General features: G+C 38.2%; 1 protein-coding gene across 3 annotated transcripts in view; it reads right to left on the reverse strand.

The window, feature by feature from the left end:
• The window catches only part of RAB3GAP2 (RAB3 GTPase activating non-catalytic protein subunit 2), a 124458-nt gene that overhangs the window by 24848 nt on the left and 78919 nt on the right, over positions 1-20691 (reverse strand). For 2 of the 3 annotated variants that reach the window (XM_055234863.2, XM_063613938.1), the window contains exons 15-21: positions 20479-20622; positions 20166-20248; positions 19810-19874; positions 15731-15821; positions 14110-14237; positions 12791-13008; positions 12325-12418 (exon numbers count right to left, since the gene is read on the reverse strand). In XM_055234863.2, coding sequence (XP_055090838.1) covers positions 12325-12418; positions 12791-13008; positions 14110-14237; positions 15731-15821; positions 19810-19874; positions 20166-20248; positions 20479-20622 — 823 coding nt within the window. Of the gene's footprint in view, positions 1-12324; positions 12423-12790; positions 13009-14109; positions 14238-15730; positions 15822-19809; positions 19875-20165; positions 20249-20478; positions 20623-20691 lie in introns of all 3 variants that reach the window. The other variant, XM_055234864.2, reaches the window with a different exon arrangement.

Genomic DNA, 20691 nt, shown 5'->3' on the forward strand with positions numbered 1-20691 from the left:
CCATAACTAGTAAATACAAAATAAGATATTCTAACAGTCACAACAAAGAATGCCACATTACATTATTCATATGATATTTATATTATGAATTCACATATTAAAATATTAACCATTATTTCACATATAAATATGTTGTATATTGACATATAACCAGATGATGTCTAAATAATAGATTTTGAGTAACAGAAACCTTGAGGTCACCAAGATGGCGGAATAGAAAGTAACCTACTTATATTCTCTCACAATAAGGTGGTTGATCTGTCCCCCTGAAGTGACTTCCAGATTGAAGCCCAGAAACAGCCCAGTCCCCACAAGGGGCTTGGCTACTTCCCTGTTTGCCCATGCTCCTGCCACCAAAACCATTTGCCACGGGGTCCAGAAGGAACTGTACACACTAGTGTTTTGGCAGAAAGGCTAGTGTGCCCGCTAGCATTGGTCTCAGCAGTGGGCTGGAAAGTAGCCTTGTGGTGCTGCCCTCACCTTCCTTAGCTGAGGTCCCAGCTCAGAGTTGCTTGCATAAGGACCCAGAGGCAGACTCACCCATATTTCTCAGCCCAGGACTCAGAGCCTCCCTGACAGGCTCACCAACTTCTATCTCACAGCAGATCCCCCTCAGGGCCCCCTCACTGCAGCTGGAGAACTATCCTATCTGCGCAGGAACTTGCTGAAGACACATGCCTCTCTGAGCCAACATGAGACACACCAGCCTCCATTCCCACAGCTGATTCCAAGAGGGCCCAGTCTCAGCTCAAGCCCCTCCTGTTGCAGTTGAGGAATTACCTCACTTGTGCAGGAACCTGCTGGGTGACACATAACCATCTGAGCCAACAAAACAGGCCCACCAGCCTCCTTTTCACACAGATCCTAAAGAGGTCCAGTCTCACTTCTACCCCCTCTAACTGCAGCTGGGGACCCATCCACCTGTGCAGAGACCTGCTGGGATGCATACCTGTCTGGGCCACCAGGACAGTCTTCTGGACCCAGGTCCCTGGCCAGCATTCCCAAATAGCCTCAGTACCCTTCTTGGGTCTTCCCCCAGTCCATGAAGGATAGAAAGCCACATAAACCTCAGAGCTCTTGAGAGACCCACAGCAAGCCTGGGCTTAGAGTGATGTCAAGTGTTGCAGTGGTCACAAGCTCAAGGAACATAAAAGTCTGTCAGCTTAGAATCCCTGGAAGGCCCTCTGAGGAAGGTCAAGTACAAACAAAGCCAGACTGTGAAGACTAAAGTACATACCTAATATATCAATGCACAATACCATTGTACTTCCACAAGCATCGAGAACATTCAGGGAAACAAGACCTCACCAAATGGACAAAGTAAGGCACCAGAGACAGAACCTAAAGTGAGGGAGATGTGTGATCTCTCAGACAAAGAATTCAAAATGGAAGCTCAACAAACTTAAATAAAATCCACACAATCTATTCAAAAATTTATCAGAGAAATTTTTAAAAGATTGAAATACTAATGAAAAAAATCAAATAGAAACCTTGGAGCTGAAAAATAAATAAAATTAAAAACGCAATATAGAGCATCAATAGCAGAATTGATCAAACAGAAGAAAGAATCAGTGAATTCGTTGGCAGACTATTTGAAAATACATAGTCAGAGGAGAAGAAAGAAATGAAATGAATGAAAAGGAATGAAGAAGGTCTATAGGATCTATAAAACAACATCAAAAGAGCAAATATTGGGGTTACTGGAGTTAAAGAGAGAACTGAGAAAGACAAAGGAGTAGAACATTTACTCAAATAAGTAATAACAGAAAACTTTCCAAACCAGAATATACAGGTACAGGAAGGTCAAGGGTCACCAATCCGAGTTAACTCAAACAAGAATACTCCAATTTACAAAGTCATAAGGGTCAAAGACAAAGAGAGAATTTAGAAAACAGCAGGAGAATAGAAACAAATAACATATAAGATAGATCCAATATGCTTGGTAGCAGATTTCTCAGCAGAAACCTTACAGGCCAAGAGGGAGTGGGGCAATATGTTCACAGTGTTAAAGGAAAAAAACTGCCACCTAAAAATACTATATGTGGCAAAGTTATTCCTTAGAAATGAAAAAGGGAAATAAAAGATTTCCCGAGACAAACGAAAGCTGAGGGAATTTACTGCTATCAGACCTATCCTATAAGAAACGTGTGATTTCTTAGACACTAAAGGGAGTTCTCCAAACCGAAAGAAAATGATGCCAATGTGATTGTCGTACTAATATTGTAATCGCGGTGTTTAAACCACGTATATCTTTAGTAAGAAGACTAAAAGAAAAAACTATCAAAAAAATGACAATTTGTTAAGAGACAATAACATAAAATTATGACATCAAAAATGCTAAAATAGGGGGAGAAGAGAGTTAACGTGTATAGGTTTTCTTTTTATGGTTTGTTGGTTTTGCTGTTTTGAGATCAAAGTTAAGTTGGTATCAGTTTTAAATACTTGTTGTAACTAGATTTTTTTTGTAAGCCTCATGGTAATCACAGTGCAAAGCCTACAATAGATACATTAAAATCAAAAGCAGCAAATTGAAACATACAAGAGAAAATCACTTAACTATAAAAAAAAAAGAAAAAAGGAGTTACACAGCAACTAATAAACAAGTAACAAAATGGCAGTAGTAGGACCTTGCCAATCAATAATAACACTGAATGTTAAGTGGGCTAAATTCTCCAATTAAAAGACACAGAGTGAGCTGGGCACAGTGATATGCACCTATGGTCCTGGCTGACCGGAAGGCTGAGATGAGAGAATAGCTTAGGCCCAGCAATAATAATAATAATAAAAAGACACAGAGTGACTCAACAACATACAAGTGTATACTGCATACAAGAAACTCACTTCGAGCCATTTCCTGATCGTGGAGCCAAGATGGCGGAATAGGAACAGCTCCGGTCTCCAGCTCCCAGCCCCAGCGACACAGAAGACGGGTGATTTCTGCATTTCTGCTTGAGGTACCGGTTTCATCTCACTAGGGAGTGCCTAACAGTGGGTGCAGGACAGTCGGTGAAGCGCACTGTGCGCGAGCCGAAGCAGGGCGAGGCATTGCCTCACTCGGGAAGCGCAAGGGGTCAGGGAGTTCCCTTTCCTAGTCAAAGAAAGGGGAAACAGACGGCACCTGGAATATCGGGTCAGTCCCATCCTAATACTGCGCTTTTCCAACGGGCCTGGAAAACGGCACACTAGGAGATTGTGTCCCGCACCTGGCTCGGAGGGTCCTAAGCCCACGGAGTCTCGCTGATTGCTAGCACAGCAGTCTGAGATCAAGCTGCAAGGCGGCAACTAGGCTGGGGGAGGGGCGCCCGCCATTGCCCAGGCTTGCTTAGGTAAACAAAGCAGCCAGGAAGCTCGAACTGGGTGGAGCCCACCACAGCTCAAGGAGGCCTGCCTGCCTCTGTAGGCTCCACCTCTGGGGGCAGGACACAGACAAACAAAAACCCAGCAAGAACCTCCACAGACTTAAATGTCCCTGTCTGACTGACAGCTTTGAAGAGAGTAGTGGTTCTCCCAGCACGCAGCTGGAGATCTGAGAAAGGACAGACTGCCTCCTAAAGTGGGTCCCTCACCCCTGAGCAGCCTAACTGGGAGGCACCCCCCCAGTAGGGACAGACTGACACCTCATTCAACTGGGTACTCCTCTGAGACAAAACTTTCAGAGGAACTATCAGACAGCTGAATTTGTGGTCTCACGAAAATCTGCTGTTCTGCAGCCACCGCTGCTGACACCCAGCCAAACAGGGTCTGGAGTGGACCTCTAGTAAACTCCAACAGACCTGCAGCTGAGGGTCCTATCTGGTAGAAGGAAAACTAACAAACAGAAAGGACATCCACACCAGAAATCCATCTGTACATCACCATCATCAAAAACAAAAAGTAGATAAAACCACAAAGATGGGGGAAAAACAGACCAAAAAAACTGGAAACTCTAAAAAACAGAGCACCTCTCCTCCTCCAAAGGAACACAGTTCCTCACCAGCAACGGAACAAAGCTGGATGGAGGATGACTTTGATGAGTTGAGAGAAGAAGGCTTCAGACGATCAAACTACTCTGAGCTACGAGAGGAAATTCAAAACAATAGCAAAAAAGTTAAAAACTTTGAAAAAAACTTAGAAGACTGGATAACTAGAATAACCAATGGAGAGAAGGGCTTAAAGGAGCTGATGGAGCTGAAAGCCAAGTTTCGAGAACTACGCAAAGATTGCAGAAGCCTCAGTAGCAGATGCGATCAACTGGAAGAAAGGGTATCGCTGATGGAAGATGAAATGAATGAAATGAAGAGAGAAGGAAAGTTTAGGGAAAAAAGAATAAAAAGAAATGAACAAAGCCTCCAAGAAATTTGGGACTATGTGAAAAGACCAAACCTACGTCTGATTGGTGTACCTGAAAATGATGGGGAGAATGGAACCAAGTTGGAAAACACTCTGCAAGATATTATCCAGGAGAACTTCCCCAATCTAGCAAGGCAGGCCAGCATTCAGATTCAGGAAATACAGAGAACGCCACAAAGATACTCCTCGAGAAGGGCAACTCCAAGACACATAATTGTCAGATTCACCAAAGTTGAAATGAAGGAAAAAATGTTAAGGGCAGCCAGAGAGAAAGGTCGGGTTACCCACAAAGGGAAGCCCATCAGACTAACAGCTGATCTCTCAGCAGAAACTCTACAAGCCAGAAGAGAGTGGGGGCCGATATTCAACATTCTTAAAGAAAAGAATTTTCAACCCAGAATTTCCTATCCCGCCAAACTAAGCTTCATAAGTGAAGGAGAAATAAAATACTTTACAGACAAGCAAACGCTGAGTGATTTTGTCACCACCAGGCCTGCCCTAAAAGAGCTCCTGAAGGAAGCACTAAACATGGAAAGGAACAACCGGTACCAGCCACTGCAAAAACATGCCAAACTGTAAAGACCATCGAGGCTAGGAAGAAACTATAGCATCTAATGAGCAAAATAACCAACTAACATCATAATGACAGGATCAGATTCACACATAACAATATTAATGTTAAATGTAAATGGGCTAAATGCTCCAATCAAAAGACACAGACTGGCAAACTGGATAAGGAGTCAGGACCCATCAGTGTGCTGTATTCAGGAAACGCATCTCATGTGCAGAGACACACATAGACTCAAAATAAAGGGATGGAGGAAGATCTATCAAGCAACTGGAAAACAAAAAAAGGCAGGGGTTGCAATCCTAGTCTCTGATAAAATAGACTTTAAACCAACAAAGATCAAAAGAGACAAAGAAGGCCATTACATAATGGTAAAGGGATCAATTCAACAAGAAGAACTAACTGTCCTAAATATATATGCACCCAACACAGGAGCACCCAGATTCATAAAGCAAGTCCTCAGTGACCTACAAAGGGACTTAAACTCCCATACAATAATAATGGGAGATTTTAACACCCCACTGTCAGCATTAGACAGATCAACGAGACAGAAAGTTAACAAGGATATCCAGGAATTGAACTCAGCTCTACATAAAGTGGACCTAATAGACATCTACAGAACTCTCCACCCCAAGTCAACAGAATATACATTTTTTTCAGCACCACACCACACCTATTCCAAAATTGACCACATAGTTGGAAGTAAAGCTCTCCTCAGCAAATGTAAAAGAACAGAAATTATAACAAACTGTCTCTCAGACCACAGTGCAATCAAACTAGAACTCAGGATTAAGAAACTCACTCAAAACCACTCAACTACATGGAAACTGAACAACCTGCTCCTGAATGACTATTGGGTACATAATGAAATGAAGGCAGAAATAAAGATGTTCTTTGAAACCAATGAGAACAAAGACACAACATACCAGAATGTCTGGGACACGTTCAAAGCAGTGTGTAGAGGGAAATTTATAGCACTAAATGCCCACAAGAGAAAGCAGGAAAGATCCAAAATTGACACCCTAACATCACAATTAAAAGAACTAGAAAAGCAAGAGCAAACACATTCAAAAGCTAGCAGAAGGCTAGAAATAACTAAAATCAGAGCAGAACTGAAGGAAATAGAGACACAAAAAACCCTTCAAAAAATTAATGAATCCAGGAGCTGGTTTTTTGAAAAGATCAACAAAATTGATGGACCGCTAGCAAGACTAATAAAGAAGAAAAGAGAGAAGAAACAAATAGATGCAATAAAAAACGAAAAAGGGGATATCACCACCAATCCCACAGAAATACAATCTACCATCAGAGAATACTACAAACACCTCTATGCAAATAAACTAGAAAATCTAGAAGAAATGGATAAATTCCTCGACAAATACACCCTCCCAAGACTAAACCAGGAAGAAGTTGAATCTCTGAATAGACCAATAACAGGTTCTGAAATTGTGGCAATAATCAATAGCTTACCAACCAAAAAGAGTCCAGGACCTGATGGATTCACAGCTGAATTCTACCAGAGGTACAAGGAGGAACTGGTACCATTCCTTCTGAAACTATTCCAATCGATAGAAAAAGAGGGAATCCTCCCTAACACATTTTATGAAGCCAGCATCGTCCTGATACCAAAACCTGGCAGAGACATAACCAAAAAAGAGAATTTCAGACCAATATCCTTGATGAACATTGATGCAAAAATCCTCAATAAAATACTGGCAAACCGAATCCAGCAGCACATCAAAAAGCTTATCCACCATGATCAAGTGGGCTTCATCCCTGGGATGCAAGGCTGGTTCAACATACGCAAATCAATAAATGTAATCCAGCATATAAACAGAACCAAAGACAAAAACCACATGATTATCTCAATAGATGCAGAAAAGGCCTTTGACAAAATTCAACAACCCTTCATGCTAAAAACTCTCAATAAATTAGGTATTGATGGGACGTATCTCAAAATAATAAGAGCTATGTACGACAAACCCACAGCCAATATCATACTGAATGGGCAAAAACTGGAAGCATTCCCTCTGAAAACTGGCACAAGACAGGGATGCCCTCTCTCACCGCTCCTATTCAACATAGTGCTGGAAGTTCTGGCCAGAGCAATCAGGCAGGAGAAGGAAATAAAGGGTATACAATTAGGAAAAGAGGAAGTCAAATTGTCCCTGTTTGCAGATGATATGATTGTATATCTAGAAAACCCCATTGTCTCAGCCCAAAATCTCCTTAAGCTGATTAGCAACTTCAGCAAAGTCTCAGGATACAAAATTAATGTACAAAAATCACAAGCATTCTTGTACACCAATAACAGACAAACAGAGAGCCAAATCATGAGTGAACTCCCATTCACAATTGCTTCAAAGAGAATAAAATACCTAGGAATCCATCTTACAAGGGATGTGAAGGACCTCTTCAAGGAGAACTACAAACCACTGCTCAATGAAATAAAAGAGGATACAAACAAACGGAAGAACATTCCTTGCTCATGGGTTGGAAGAATCAATATCGTGAAAATGGCCATACTGCCCAAGGTAATTTATAGATTCAATGCCATCCCCATCAAGCTACCAGTGACTTTCTTCACAGAATTGGAAAAAACTACTTTAAAGTTCATATGGAACCAAAAAAGAGCCCGCATCGCCAAGTCAATCCTAAGCCAAAAGAACAAAGCTGTAGGCATCACGCTACCTGACTTTAAACTATACTACAAGGCTACAGTAGCCAAAACAGCATGGTACTGGTACCACAACAGAGACATAGATCAATGGAACAGAACAGAGCCCTCAGAAATGATACCGCATAGCTACAACTATCTGATCTTTGACAAACCTGACAAAAACAAGAAATGGGGAAAGGATTCCCTATTTAATAAATGGTGCTGGGAAAACTGGCTAGCCATATGTAGAAAGCTGCAACTGGATCCCTTCCTTACACCTTATACAAAAATTAATTCAAGATGGATTAAAGACTTATATGTTAGACCTAAAACCATTAAAATCCTACAAGAAAACCTAGGCAATACCATTCAGGACATAGGCGTGGGCAAGGACTTCATGTCTAAAACACCAAAAGCAATGGCAACAAAAGCCAAAATCGACAAATGGGATCTCATTAAACTAAAGAGCTTCTGCACAGCAAAAGAAACTATCATCAGAGTGAACAGACAACCTACAGAATGGGAGAAAATTTTTGCAACCTACTCATCTGACAAAGGGCTAATATCCAGAATCTACAATGAACTCAAACAAATTTACAAGAAAAAAACAAACAACCCCATCAAAAAGTGGGCAGAGGACATGAACAGACACTTCTCAAAAGAAGACATTTATGCAGCCAAAAAACACATGAAGAAATGCTCATCATCACTGGCCATCAGAGAAATGCAAATCAAAACCACAGTGAGATACCATCTCACACCAGTTAGAATGGCCATCATTAAAAAATCAGGAAACAACAGCTGCTGGAGAGGATGTGGAGAAATAGGAACACTTTTACACTGTTGGTGGGACTGTAAACTAGTTCAACCATTGTGGAAGTCAGTGTGGCGATTCCTCAGGGATCTCGAACCAGAAATACCATTTGACCCAGCCATCCCATTACTGGGTATATACCCAAAGGACTATAAATCATGCTGCTATAAAGACACATGCACACGTATGTTTATTGGGGCACTATTCACAATAGCAAAGAGTTGGAACCAACCCAAATGTCCAACAACGATAGACTGGATTAAGAAAATGTGGCACATATATACCATGGAATACTATGCAGCCATAAAAAATGATGAGTTCGTGTCCTTTGTAGGGACATGGATGAAACTGGAAAACATCATTCTCAGTAAACTATCACAAGGACAAAAAACCAAACACCGCATGTTCTCACTCATAGGTGGGAATTGAACAATGAGAACTCATGGACACAGGAAGGGGAACATCACACTCCGGGGACTGTTGTGGGGTGGGGGGAGGGGGGAGGGACAGCATTAGGAGATACACCTAATGCTAAATGACGAGTTAATGGGTGCAGGAAATCAACATGGCACATGGATACATATGTAACAAACCTGCACAATGTGCACATGTACCCTAAAACCCTAAAGTATAATAAAAAAAAAAAAAAAAAAAAAAAAAAAGAAACTCACTTCACCTATAAAGGCTAATATAGACTGAAAGTGAAGGAATGGAAAAAGATATTCCATAAAAATTAAAACCAAAACAGAGCAGGAAAAGCTGTACATATATCAGATAGAATAGACTTTAAGTTGAAAACTATAAAAGGAGACAAAGGGGAGGCTGAGGCAGGAGAATAACTTGAACCTGGGAGGTAGAGGTTACAGTGAGCCAAGATCATGACACTGCACTCCCGCCTGGGTGACAGTGAGACTCACTCTCAAAAAAAAAAAAAAAAAGAGACAAAGATGGTAATTATACAATGATAAAAGAGTCAATTCAGCAAGAGGATCTAACAATAGTAAGTATATATGCACCCAACAATGGAGCACTCAAATATATAAAGCAAATATTAATAGATCTAAAGGGAGAGACAGACTTCAATACAGTAATAACAGAGGTCTTCAACCTCACTTTCAGGAACGGACAAATCTTCCAGGTAGAACATCAACAAAGAAAGATCAGAGTTAAACTACATACTAGACCATATGGACCTAACAGACATTTATAGAACATTTCACTTGCTGCTGCAGAATACACATTCCTTTCATCAGCACATAAAACATTCTCCAGGACAGACCATATGTTAGCCACAAAACAATTCTCAACAAATTTTAAAAAGTCAAAATCATATGAAGTATTTATCTGACAACAGAATAAAAGTAGAAATCAGTAACAAGAGGAACTTTGGAAACTGCACAAATACAGATATTAAACAACATGCTACTGAACAACCAATGAGGCAAGGAAGCAACTAAAAATAAAATTTAAAAATTTCTTGAAAAAATAAAAATGGAAATACAACATACTAGAACAATGGGATGCAGCAAAAGGAGTGCTAAGAGGGAAGTCGGCCGGGCGCGGTGGCTCACGCCTGTAATCCCAGCACTTTGGAAGGCCGAGACAGGCAGATCACAAGGTCAAGAGATCGAGACCATCCTGGCCAACATGGTGAAACCCCGTCTCTACTAAAAATACAAAAATTAGCTGGGTGTGGTGGCACACGCCTGTAGTCCCAGCTACTCAGGAGGCTGAGGCAGGAGAATCGCTTGAACCCAGGAGGCGGAAGTTGCAGTGAGCCGAGATCGCGCCACTGCACTCCAGTCTGGTGACAGAGTGAGACTCCATCTCAAAAAAAAAGAAAAGAGTGTCTATAGTAATATACACCTCAATAAAAAGACTCCAAATAAACAACCTAACAATGCACCCCAAGAAACTAGAAAAGCAAGAACCTAAAAATTAGTAAAAGAATAAAGATCAAGCAGAAATAAATGAAATTGAGACTAAAAAAATTACAAAAGATCAACAAAAAAAGTTGTTTTTATTAAAAAAGATAAACAAAATCAACAAACCTTTAGTTAGACTAAGAAACAAAGAGAAAAGACTCAAATAAATAAAATCAGAGACAAAAAAGAAAACATTACAATTGATACCACAGAAATACAAAGGATCATTAGAGACTATTATGAACAGCTTTATGCCAACAGCAGTAGAGAAACAGAAAACCTCAACAAACCAGTAATGAGTAATGAGATGGAAGCAGTCATAAAAAGTCTCCCATCACAGAAAAGCCCAGATCTGATGAATTTCCTGCTGAATTCTTTCAAACATTCAAAGAAGAACTAATATCAATTATACTCAAACTATTTCACAACATTGGAGAGGAGGGAATACTTCCAAACTCATTCTAGGAGGCCAGCATTACCCAGATACCAAAACCAGACACATACATAATAAAAACAATACATTAAACCATCAGTAAGCTCACAGAGGTAGAATGCCCAAATCCTGGCCAAAATGTAACATGTAAATGGGGGTATGTGAAAGAGTATGCAGTTGGCCCTCTGTATTCACGCATTCCACATCTGTGGATTTAATCAACTGTGAGTCAAAAATATTCAGGAAAAAAAAGATGGATGGTTCCATCTATATTGAACATGTACAGACTTTTTTCTTGTCATTATTCCCTCAATGGTAGAGTTTTAACAATTTACACAGCATTTACATTGCAGAAGGTATTGTAAGTAACCTAGATATAATTTAAGGTATACGGGAGATGTGCATAGGTTACATGCAAATACTACACCATTTTAACTTTTTGGTTTTTTTAGAGACAGGGTCTCACTCTGTCACCTAGGCTGGAGTGCAGAGGTGCAATCAGCACATCCTTGACCTCCCTGATTCAAGGGATCCTTATGCCTCAGCCTCTTGAGTAGCTGGGAATACAGGGACATGCCACCATGCCTGGCTAATTTTTTATTACACCATTTTTTATCAGGACCTTCTGTATCCATGGTTTTGGAATGGAGGGGGAGGTTCCTGGAACCAATCTTCCATGGGTGCTGAGGGACAACTGTGTATGCATGCATGTGTAGGGGATAGGTAATAACAAAGAAGAACATGGAAAATGGGGTAACTTTCCTTGTATTTTTCAGAAAGCGCAAAAATTTAGTGTTGTATTTTCTCCTTGGATGATTCTTTTGTTTTATATTTGTTATATTAGAGATTACATTATAATATATATTCAAAGTTTGAAAATGTTTGGTAATAATTCCACATTGCTTTATGGGAAGTTTATTTTGTTTTTAAGATCTTTTTCATTGTAACATGACAGTTTTTTACTGATGATCCAATTCTATTTAAATGCATGCACATAGGTGCATGCATACAGATTCTAAACTTATTTTAGGCCAACTATACAATATGCTTGTTAAAATTTACAGAAAATTGGCCAGGCACGGTGGTTCTTGTCTGTAATCCAAAAGCTTTGAGTGGTCAAGTGGGGAGGATTGCTTCAGGCCAGGAGTTTGAGACAGCCTGGGCAACATAGCAAGACCCCCATCTCTATAAAAGTAAAAAAAAAAAAATTTGCCCAGCATAATGGCATGTGCCTGTAGTCTCAGCTACTCAGGAGGCTGAGATGGGAGGATAGCTTGAGCCCAGGAGGTTGGGGCCGCAGTGAGCTATGATCACACCACTGTACTCCACTGTCCAGACTGGGTGACAGAGCAAGACTCAATCTCTCTCTCAAAGTAAAAGAAAAAGAAAAAAAAAATTTACAGGGTATAAGAAAAATAAAATAATATTACTCTATCAAATATGGTGATTAAAAATTTCTTTGATCATTTTTAGAAAGTTTTCATGGACATTCTATGATATCCTAAACACAATAGTTAAAAAAAAAAAAAAGAAGACTGACACTTCTGGGTGACATTCACAAGGAAGAACAGCATCCAGCAACCAAAAAAACCTTACCAACAACAGCTGAGGGCTAAGTCCAGCCGACTCTAAAGTGTGACACATATCCTCAGTGGAGCTTTCTCCATGCAAACACTTCCAAAAAAAGAAACTACCTGGTAGAACAAAAACAAAGCACATTAATCAATGACTACTTACCATTTGGACCAACAATCTTATTGAATCACAATCTGGAATTACAGAGAAACAAAACATTATGAAGGAAGAGAAATTAATGGTTCATTTTGCTGAATTTATTAAAACAGAAAGCAAATCATGATCTAATATTGTCTCTTTAGTATACTTATTAATACAACCTGTTGACCAGAGTATCTTTTGTTGGCCAAAAAATACAGTACATTAAATCCTTTCATTATTTAAATTTCAAAACAAACGGAATCTCTGAGATGCTGTATGTTCCTACCATGTTTTCTTCTAAAAGAAAAGGGATGCAAAGACCACAAAGACCAGTGTATTATTTTACCTACCTAAAGCCACATATTCCTCTTCACTTATCTTCTTTACATTGAGCACATCCTTTTCATATTCTAAATATTCCAAGAATGTTTTTACAGGCAACACACCATCTTTATCATCAGAAAATCGAACATTTGTCCTGGTGTTCTCTTGCTTATATTTCTCTAGTAATGCCTGGAGCTTAAGCAGTTCTTTTTCATCAAGTCTTAGTAACACAGCCAAGTCCTTTAAAATAGAAAACAAAAACAAAACAACATTCCATATCTATCAACCACATTATCTGAACTGAAATTCAAGGCTGTAAGCAAAAATTGACTTTTTAATTAATATAATAGCTATTATGTATTCTGCTTAAAACTTTACTTACAAATCACATTTCATGAGTAAGAGGTTATTTAAATAAAGTAAACTATAATTTTGAAACACTACATGTTTGGTACTAAACCAAACATGGTACTAGAGGGTAGGTACTAAAAGAAATGGTACTAAAAGTACCATTTTAGCATATTTCTTGAGGGTACTTTATTATCTTCTAGAATGTTAGCATTTTTTTTTTTTTTGAGATAGGGTCTCACTTTGTTACCCAGGCTAGAGTGCCTTGGCATGATCATGGTTCACTGTAGCCTTGACTTGTTGGGCTCAAGCAATCCTCCTGCCTCAGCCACCTGAGTAGCCAGGACCACAAGTGTACACCACCACATCCAGCTAATTAAAAAAATTTTTTTTGTAGAGACAGGGTCCCACTACATTGCCCAGGTTGGTCTCGAACTCCTGGGTTCAAGTGATCCTCGCACCTCAGCTTCCCAAAGTGTTGAGATTACAGGTGCGAGCCACTATGCCTTGGCAAATTCTAGAATTTTAATAAACATGTATTACTGTATAATCAGAAAAAAATTGAAAAGAGTGTCAAATGCAACTCTTACTATTCTGAGGAAACTAAATATTGAATTTAAATGCTTAATTATGAAGCAGTGTAAACACTATAAAATAAAAACATAGAAAAACAATTCTCATTGTATCTACATATAAGTCTTGTATGTAGTTCTCAGGGATACAACTTGATAGGCTTTCAAACTATTTTTATATACTATGTACAAAAACATATCGTGGCTGGGCATAGTGGCTTATGCCTATAATCTCAGCACTTGTATAAATAATATAAATATAGCAGCAAGGCACGGAGAGCTAGCAGGGGGCTTGGTAAAGAAAATATACCTTTAAAGCTTTAAAAAAATTCTTAATTTTCGACTTCTGTATGATTGATTTTAAAAAGTAAAACAAATCAGAGAGATTATTTTATATAATATAAAATGTAGGATTACTCACATTATCAGAGAATGGTGTGTCTAAATGAAAATCAAGGGAATTTAATTGACTGACAGACTCATAGAGTTGCAGCAATTTTAGTTTATTGGCACAAAACTGTAGCAATCCTTCGTCAACAGACTCAAGTTCTAAAAGGCAGAAGGAAAAGTATATATAAGAGTTATATTTAACAGACTCATAAACAGGCTTTTCTTTCATTAAATCTCTCAATATTACATAATTCCCTGATGTTCTGATGTATTAAATATTGAGATGCTTAGGCTATACCAGATTTTGAAAGCAAAAATAACTTTTCTGTCATGACAAAATGTCTAACTTTTTAAATAAAATAAGATGTTCTAAAAGTAGGGGGATAAAAAAGAAAGTGGAAATATCTTCATCTAATACTTAAAATTTAAAGAAATTATCTGGAAATACCTTTGAAAATATTTTCCCTGACTACATAATTCATATACTGTATGAATATTTATATCTAATATAAAACAAATATTTATTCTTTAAAAAGGGAGACACTGATAATCCCCTCAAAATCTTATTTGAAATACAGTATCGTGGAATATCATTCAAGTTCTTGTAGCCATAACAAAACTGACCATACAAAATAATTGAAGTTTTTAGGAATCTTATGTTTATGTAGAACTTGAAACTGATGATTTTATGGAACTCCAACAATGGTGTTTGGTTTACTACCAGGCCAGTGAAAGATAACTTTTCATTTAATAAATTTTGGGATTTTGCTAATGCCTTGAGGGGTGGGAGGGCTTTGTAAGTACACTATGCTTTTTAAAAAAGGTATTTATTTCTGAGAAGTGGTGTACTCTAAAGGAGTTCACTATTTGCCAATGTCAGTTTTATGTATCTGTCAAAAAAAAAAGGTTGAAAAAGAGTCTCAAAATTAGCATGTTTGAAGCCCTGAAAGAACAAATTATAATTTGTTTATTAAGCCACTTTAAGCTGGCTTACACGTAGTTAATACACAAAGCTGGTTTTACATAATTAATATGACAAACAAAAGTCACAACTAGATGACACCAGTTTACTGCACACTACAATTTAACTAATGTTAGGAATTCAGAATAAAGTGAATTTTTACTAGTTCAGTTGGATGGAATATGGTGTTACAATCCCACAGTTTCAAGTGTAACCCTTTTTCAAACAAATACGTTTTGACGGACTGATGGATTTTAAAGAACAATGTGATAGTACAGACAAATTTTGAACATCAAAAAATGACCAGAAAATTCAGAAATGATAATCTGATTGTTGACTGTGATTCTGGAAGTCCTTACTCTGTTCATGAGGGAAACTGATGGGAAACCGATACACTGATAGAACATTAATACAAAGCTATACCAGAATAACCACTTATCATTCTATCCTGACATCTTTCCTCACAATTAAAAACAACTTCCCAATAACAGTCAATACATTCAAAGACAGCTTAGATGAAGATCAACTACATGTATTAAATAGGGAATAAATAAGATTCTTAATTTCTTATATCTATATTACTTCCACATTAAAGTAACATGATGGTATCACAAAGTCAATAGCTTTCTATAATCAGAGTTACAAAACTTGAGTTAAGAACATAACCTCTAATCAGTATAAACCCTATTACCTTGATTTTTTAAAGTGTCCATTAAAGTCTGAGTGATGTTTCTAAGGCAAGAAAATGGCAAACGTTCACTTGCCAAAATGCTTTCCAAAGCCTAGAAGAAAGATATTGAACAGTTCTAGTAATTATAAGGCAATGATTTTGTTTTTTAAATCTTATATTTATGCCCAAACTTTCACTACCCCAAATTTCAAAGGGAAGCTCTATATTTAAGATGTTTTAGTGTGCATATCTTAAATCTCAAGTTGCATTGTTAAGTAATATACAACCAACTTCATGTCATGCCAAATATGACATAAATGACAAAAATCCAGGCTGAGAATAAAACAACTAGAAGGCAACTGCTACTTAACAGAATAGCCAAATCAAAACAGAAACAAAGATAAAGCTATTTACCAATAAGAAGAGTTTGAATATGCCTATACTATATCTAGGCATAAATGAAAAGCAGAGGTTACTGTCATGTCAATAACAAACGCTGCCAAAAACTTAGTTATAGCTTAATTATTGCATTTGTGCATGGCAGGCAGAATCTATAGGCTCTGCTAGATAGATACAGTACCCACCTTCCCTACCTCCCTCTCCCCACCCCCATAGATATTTAAGATTCTTCATAACCAGTCCCAATATATCTCTTCATGCCTAAAGTAGCAACTATCAGAGACATCAATGAGTTAGACACAGCAGTCAAAGGTCATATTTATCCTTTCATATTAGCACATTAAATTGGGTTTTAATTAATGAGATTAAATAGTTTAAAAAGTAGGCTGAGAATGTGGGATAAGACAAATATCCGATCATAACACAATAACCTCTGTGTGTTTGTGGAGGAGAAATGGGCTTAGAGGATGGCTCAAGATGTTGGTCAGGCATATAATGAAGCAACTACCAGGAAGCAATAAAGAAAGTGACTGTAAGAGGCCAGAACCCAGGACAAGCATAACCTGCTCCAGTTCTGCCTATGATTACACAGGCTAGCAGCTAGATTGCTTTCTTCCCCATTATTCAGTCTCCCAAAGCCTAAACTGGTTTCGTCCCTACCTTTAGTCAGTCCTATAAGACATACAACTTTTGTTATTGGGTTTTCTAGCATTTTTTATAAAATTCACAGCTTCATACATGATTCAAAAGTATCATTAAAAAACAGAAAATCAAGAAGACATTTTGCATTATGCTGGTTTCCCAATTTTGTTGTTCTATGATTTAAGAAGAAAGATGGCATCAAAATGAGAAGAACTGTGTGGGTTATGACCCTTTCTACTACAGATTTCTCAAACTGCCTCTCTAGATGCCCACTTTGTCATCATCATGTCATCTCTAATAATGGAGACTTTACCCTGAGGAAAATGAAAGCAAATTAGCATTGTCAGTAGAATGGAAGACACAATTAAAAGTCACAAAGGCTTTTCTGTTCTACAATAACACAATAAAAAGAGTTTTAAAAATGGACTGCAACAGAAATCACTATTCACTAAATTCTCCCACGTATCACTATTCATTAAATTCTCCCATGTATGTAGCTATAAAATAATAAGAAATATACATATTGGTCTATGGCCTTAGTACCTGACACAGAGTTCCTATAATTTCTTGAACAATGGGGGTGCTAGGAGTTTCTTTTGTTCTAGTGTTTGGTCTCTGCCCTAGTTCATCAGTCAGAGCCCTTAATCCCTTTGTAGACAGAGGTGCTAGGAGAACCTTTTGTTCTAGCATTTGGTCTTTGACCCCCGTTTCTGATGGGGAGCTTCTAAGACCTCTGTAATTTCCTGGCTGATAGAAGCTTCTTTTTTTCTAACGAGGCCACTCATGGCAGGCTCCTGGAGAGCTTCAGAATAAGGGGTTGGTTACCAGTGGAACCAACCATGTATTTGAGGATTGAAACTTTTAGCCCAGCCCCTGACCTCTGGGGAGCCAAGAGGAGCTGAAGACTGAATTGATCACCAATGGCCAATGATATAATCAATCATGCTTATATAATGAAGCTTCCATCAACACCCAAAAGGACAAGGGTTAGAAGAGCTTCTGGATAGCTGAACATGTAGAGGTTCCTGAATAGTGGCTTGCCAGGAAAGGGAATGGAAGCTCTGCAACCCTTCCCATATGATTTACTCTATGCATCTCTTCCACTTGGCTGTTGATCTCTGCCCTCTGTAATATCCTTTATAATAAATGGGTAAACGTTTAAATAAAATGTGTCCCTGAGTTCTGTGAGCTGGTCTAGCAAATTCATCAACCACAAAGAGGGGGTCACAGTAACCCTAATTTATAGCCAGTCAGTCAGAAATATAGCTGACAACCGACTACTTGTGACTGGTACCTGAAGTAGGTAGAAGTCTTGTGGGACTGAGCTCTTAACCTGTCATGATGATCTCATGCTATCTCCAGGTAGATGGTGTCAGAATTGAACTGAATTAGAGAATAACCAGCTGGTGTTAGCTGGAGAATCTGCCAAAGAAATTGATTGGTGTGTGGGAAAAAAAAAACCCTACATCTAGTGGCAGAAGTGTTGAGTGACTGTGTAAGAGAAAAGAAAAAACCTGTGATACAGTTTTTTCTTACATTTTCACAGTAGCATTATTTTAGATGCTGTGAATTATAAAAATCAAGTATTTGGTAAGGTTCCTACTTGAAGGAGCTTAAAAGACCTAAAGAAAAAAAGTCGGGGGAGCTATGATTAACATACATGAAATAATTAGAAAATAAGTAGTCATTAACCATCCAGTTTTGATTGAAAGTAGAGTAGGAGTTCAGAGTTACCCATGGGGATCGAAGCATTATGTAAGAATTTGTGGAGTTAGGACTTGAATAGCATTATGAGGGGTTTGGATAGGAGGAATGGGAGTAAAAGAAATCACCGATGGTGACCATATTATAACCATGAGTATGGCAAAAAGTAAAGGTCTGGCAATACCATGGAATGTTGAGGCTGTGGAGTAACAGGGACTCATACAGAACAGGTGGGAATATAAATTAGTACAACTATTTTGGGAAACAATTTGCCATCAACTAGTACAGTTGAAGAAGCTCACACCCTAGCAATTCCACTCTTAGGTATAAACGCCAGACTCTTGCATATGTGAATGAGGAAATATGTACATGGATAAGCATAGCATCGCTTGTAATGTCAAAAATCTGGAAACAACCTAACCGTTCACTGACAGGAGTGTAAATAAATTCTAGTCAGTGAGCAGAATTTGTATGACATAGTAAATGAATCAATTATAACTATAGCTACATACACCAATATGAATGACACAGAAACATAATCCTGAAGGAAAAACTAAAGTCACAGAAGACATAGGGCATGACTCCATTTATATAAAGTTTGAAAAGGCAGGAAATGCATCAACAGGTTTCAAAGGAGCCACACAGGAATGATGTAACTATAAAGCAAAGAAAAAGAAAGAACCACGAAATTCTAAATTATGGTTACCTTAGGGATGGGAAAAGGGAATGGGACTGAGGGGGGACACTCAAGGCTCTTTAGAGTTCCTGGTAAGATTGCATTTCCTAAGGTAGGTGGTCATACACACATATTTACTATTATATATATAATGTAGGGATGTGTAGGTGTGTGTATATAAAACACACTCAGATGTATGGTAATATTAATTTTTTTTTTTTTGAGGCGGAGTCTCGCCCTATGGCCCAGGCTGGAGTACAATGGTGCAATCTCAGCTCACTGCAACCTCCGCCTCCCGGGTTCAAACGATTCTCCTGCCTCAGCCTCCTGAGTAGCTGGGATTACAGGCACCCGCCAACACACCCAACTAATTTTTTTGTATTTTTAGTAGAGACGGGGTTTCACCATGTTGGCCAGGCTGGTCTCGAACTACTGACCTCATGATCCGCCTGCCTCGGCCTCCCAAAGTGCTAGGATTACAGGCATGAATATTAATTTTTTTTTTTTTTAAAGAGACAACAGGAACTTCTACATGAAAATATAGAAAGGGATAAACAATAAAAATGTGAAAAGAAGACTTCAGCCTCTCATGTTTGGGGGAAATAGGAAAATAAAGATTTTCTTAAGAAGGATGTATTATAGCTACTAGCAGGAAAGTTCGTGTATTATATACACTTACTTGTTTTTTGGTTGCAGGGTATTTAATATCAAGAATTAATTCCTTTATTTCTGTTTCAACCAAATCTATAAAGAAAAAATAAAGTAAAATTTTAATTTTTATAACAGTGAAACATTATTCTGAAAGAAAATGAACATATCTGTACTATCAGTGAGTCTAAAGGATTTTTGGGTTCTCTCACATTAATGTTTTCTTGTTATGAATTATAACACCCTCTAGATGGCACACTTCAGCCTTACAGAGCAATTCCAATAAGCTCATCCATGCCTTATTTTGATTGCTCCATTCAGAATATTTTATTGATTTAAAAGATGATAGAACAGTATGCTTTATTATTTGTATGAGAGAATACCTACCAAGATTGGGAGACTTTGTTTTCAGTAAGGCTGCTAGTTTCTTCACTAGGTGCATATCCTTGGCTCGTTCACTCTTCTTATCACTAAACCAATAAATATAACAAATTATTACAGAATGTGAAATTATTTTCTTCCTAATTTTGACACACTCCAACTTTTTTTTCCTTTATATGTTTCCTATTTAACTTTAAAGATATCAGTCTAAAGGCAAAGGAAACAACAAAATAGCAACTACAAAAGGGAGTACAAGAAACCTAGGAACTAGGAAAAGTTAGCAGAGGAGCGTCAATCAGCAACAATGGACACACCTTACCTCAGTGCTAAATGGAAGGGAACGTTCACTGTTTTCACACTTCCAGACACTGGATCAACAAGACAGATCTGATAAGTCTGTGGCTGCCAGCTCTGACTTGTAACATTATTTAAGCCCATTATTTTATAGCCAGGATACAGCAGCCTAAAGAAATCACATAACAATATGGTAAAAATATTAGAACAAGGAAAAATGCCAAAAGGTGCTTTTATT

The sequence above is a fragment of the Symphalangus syndactylus genome, chromosome 19 (assembly GCF_028878055.3).
Source record: "Symphalangus syndactylus isolate Jambi chromosome 19, NHGRI_mSymSyn1-v2.1_pri, whole genome shotgun sequence".
NCBI classification, from domain to species: domain Eukaryota; kingdom Metazoa; phylum Chordata; class Mammalia; order Primates; family Hylobatidae; genus Symphalangus; species Symphalangus syndactylus.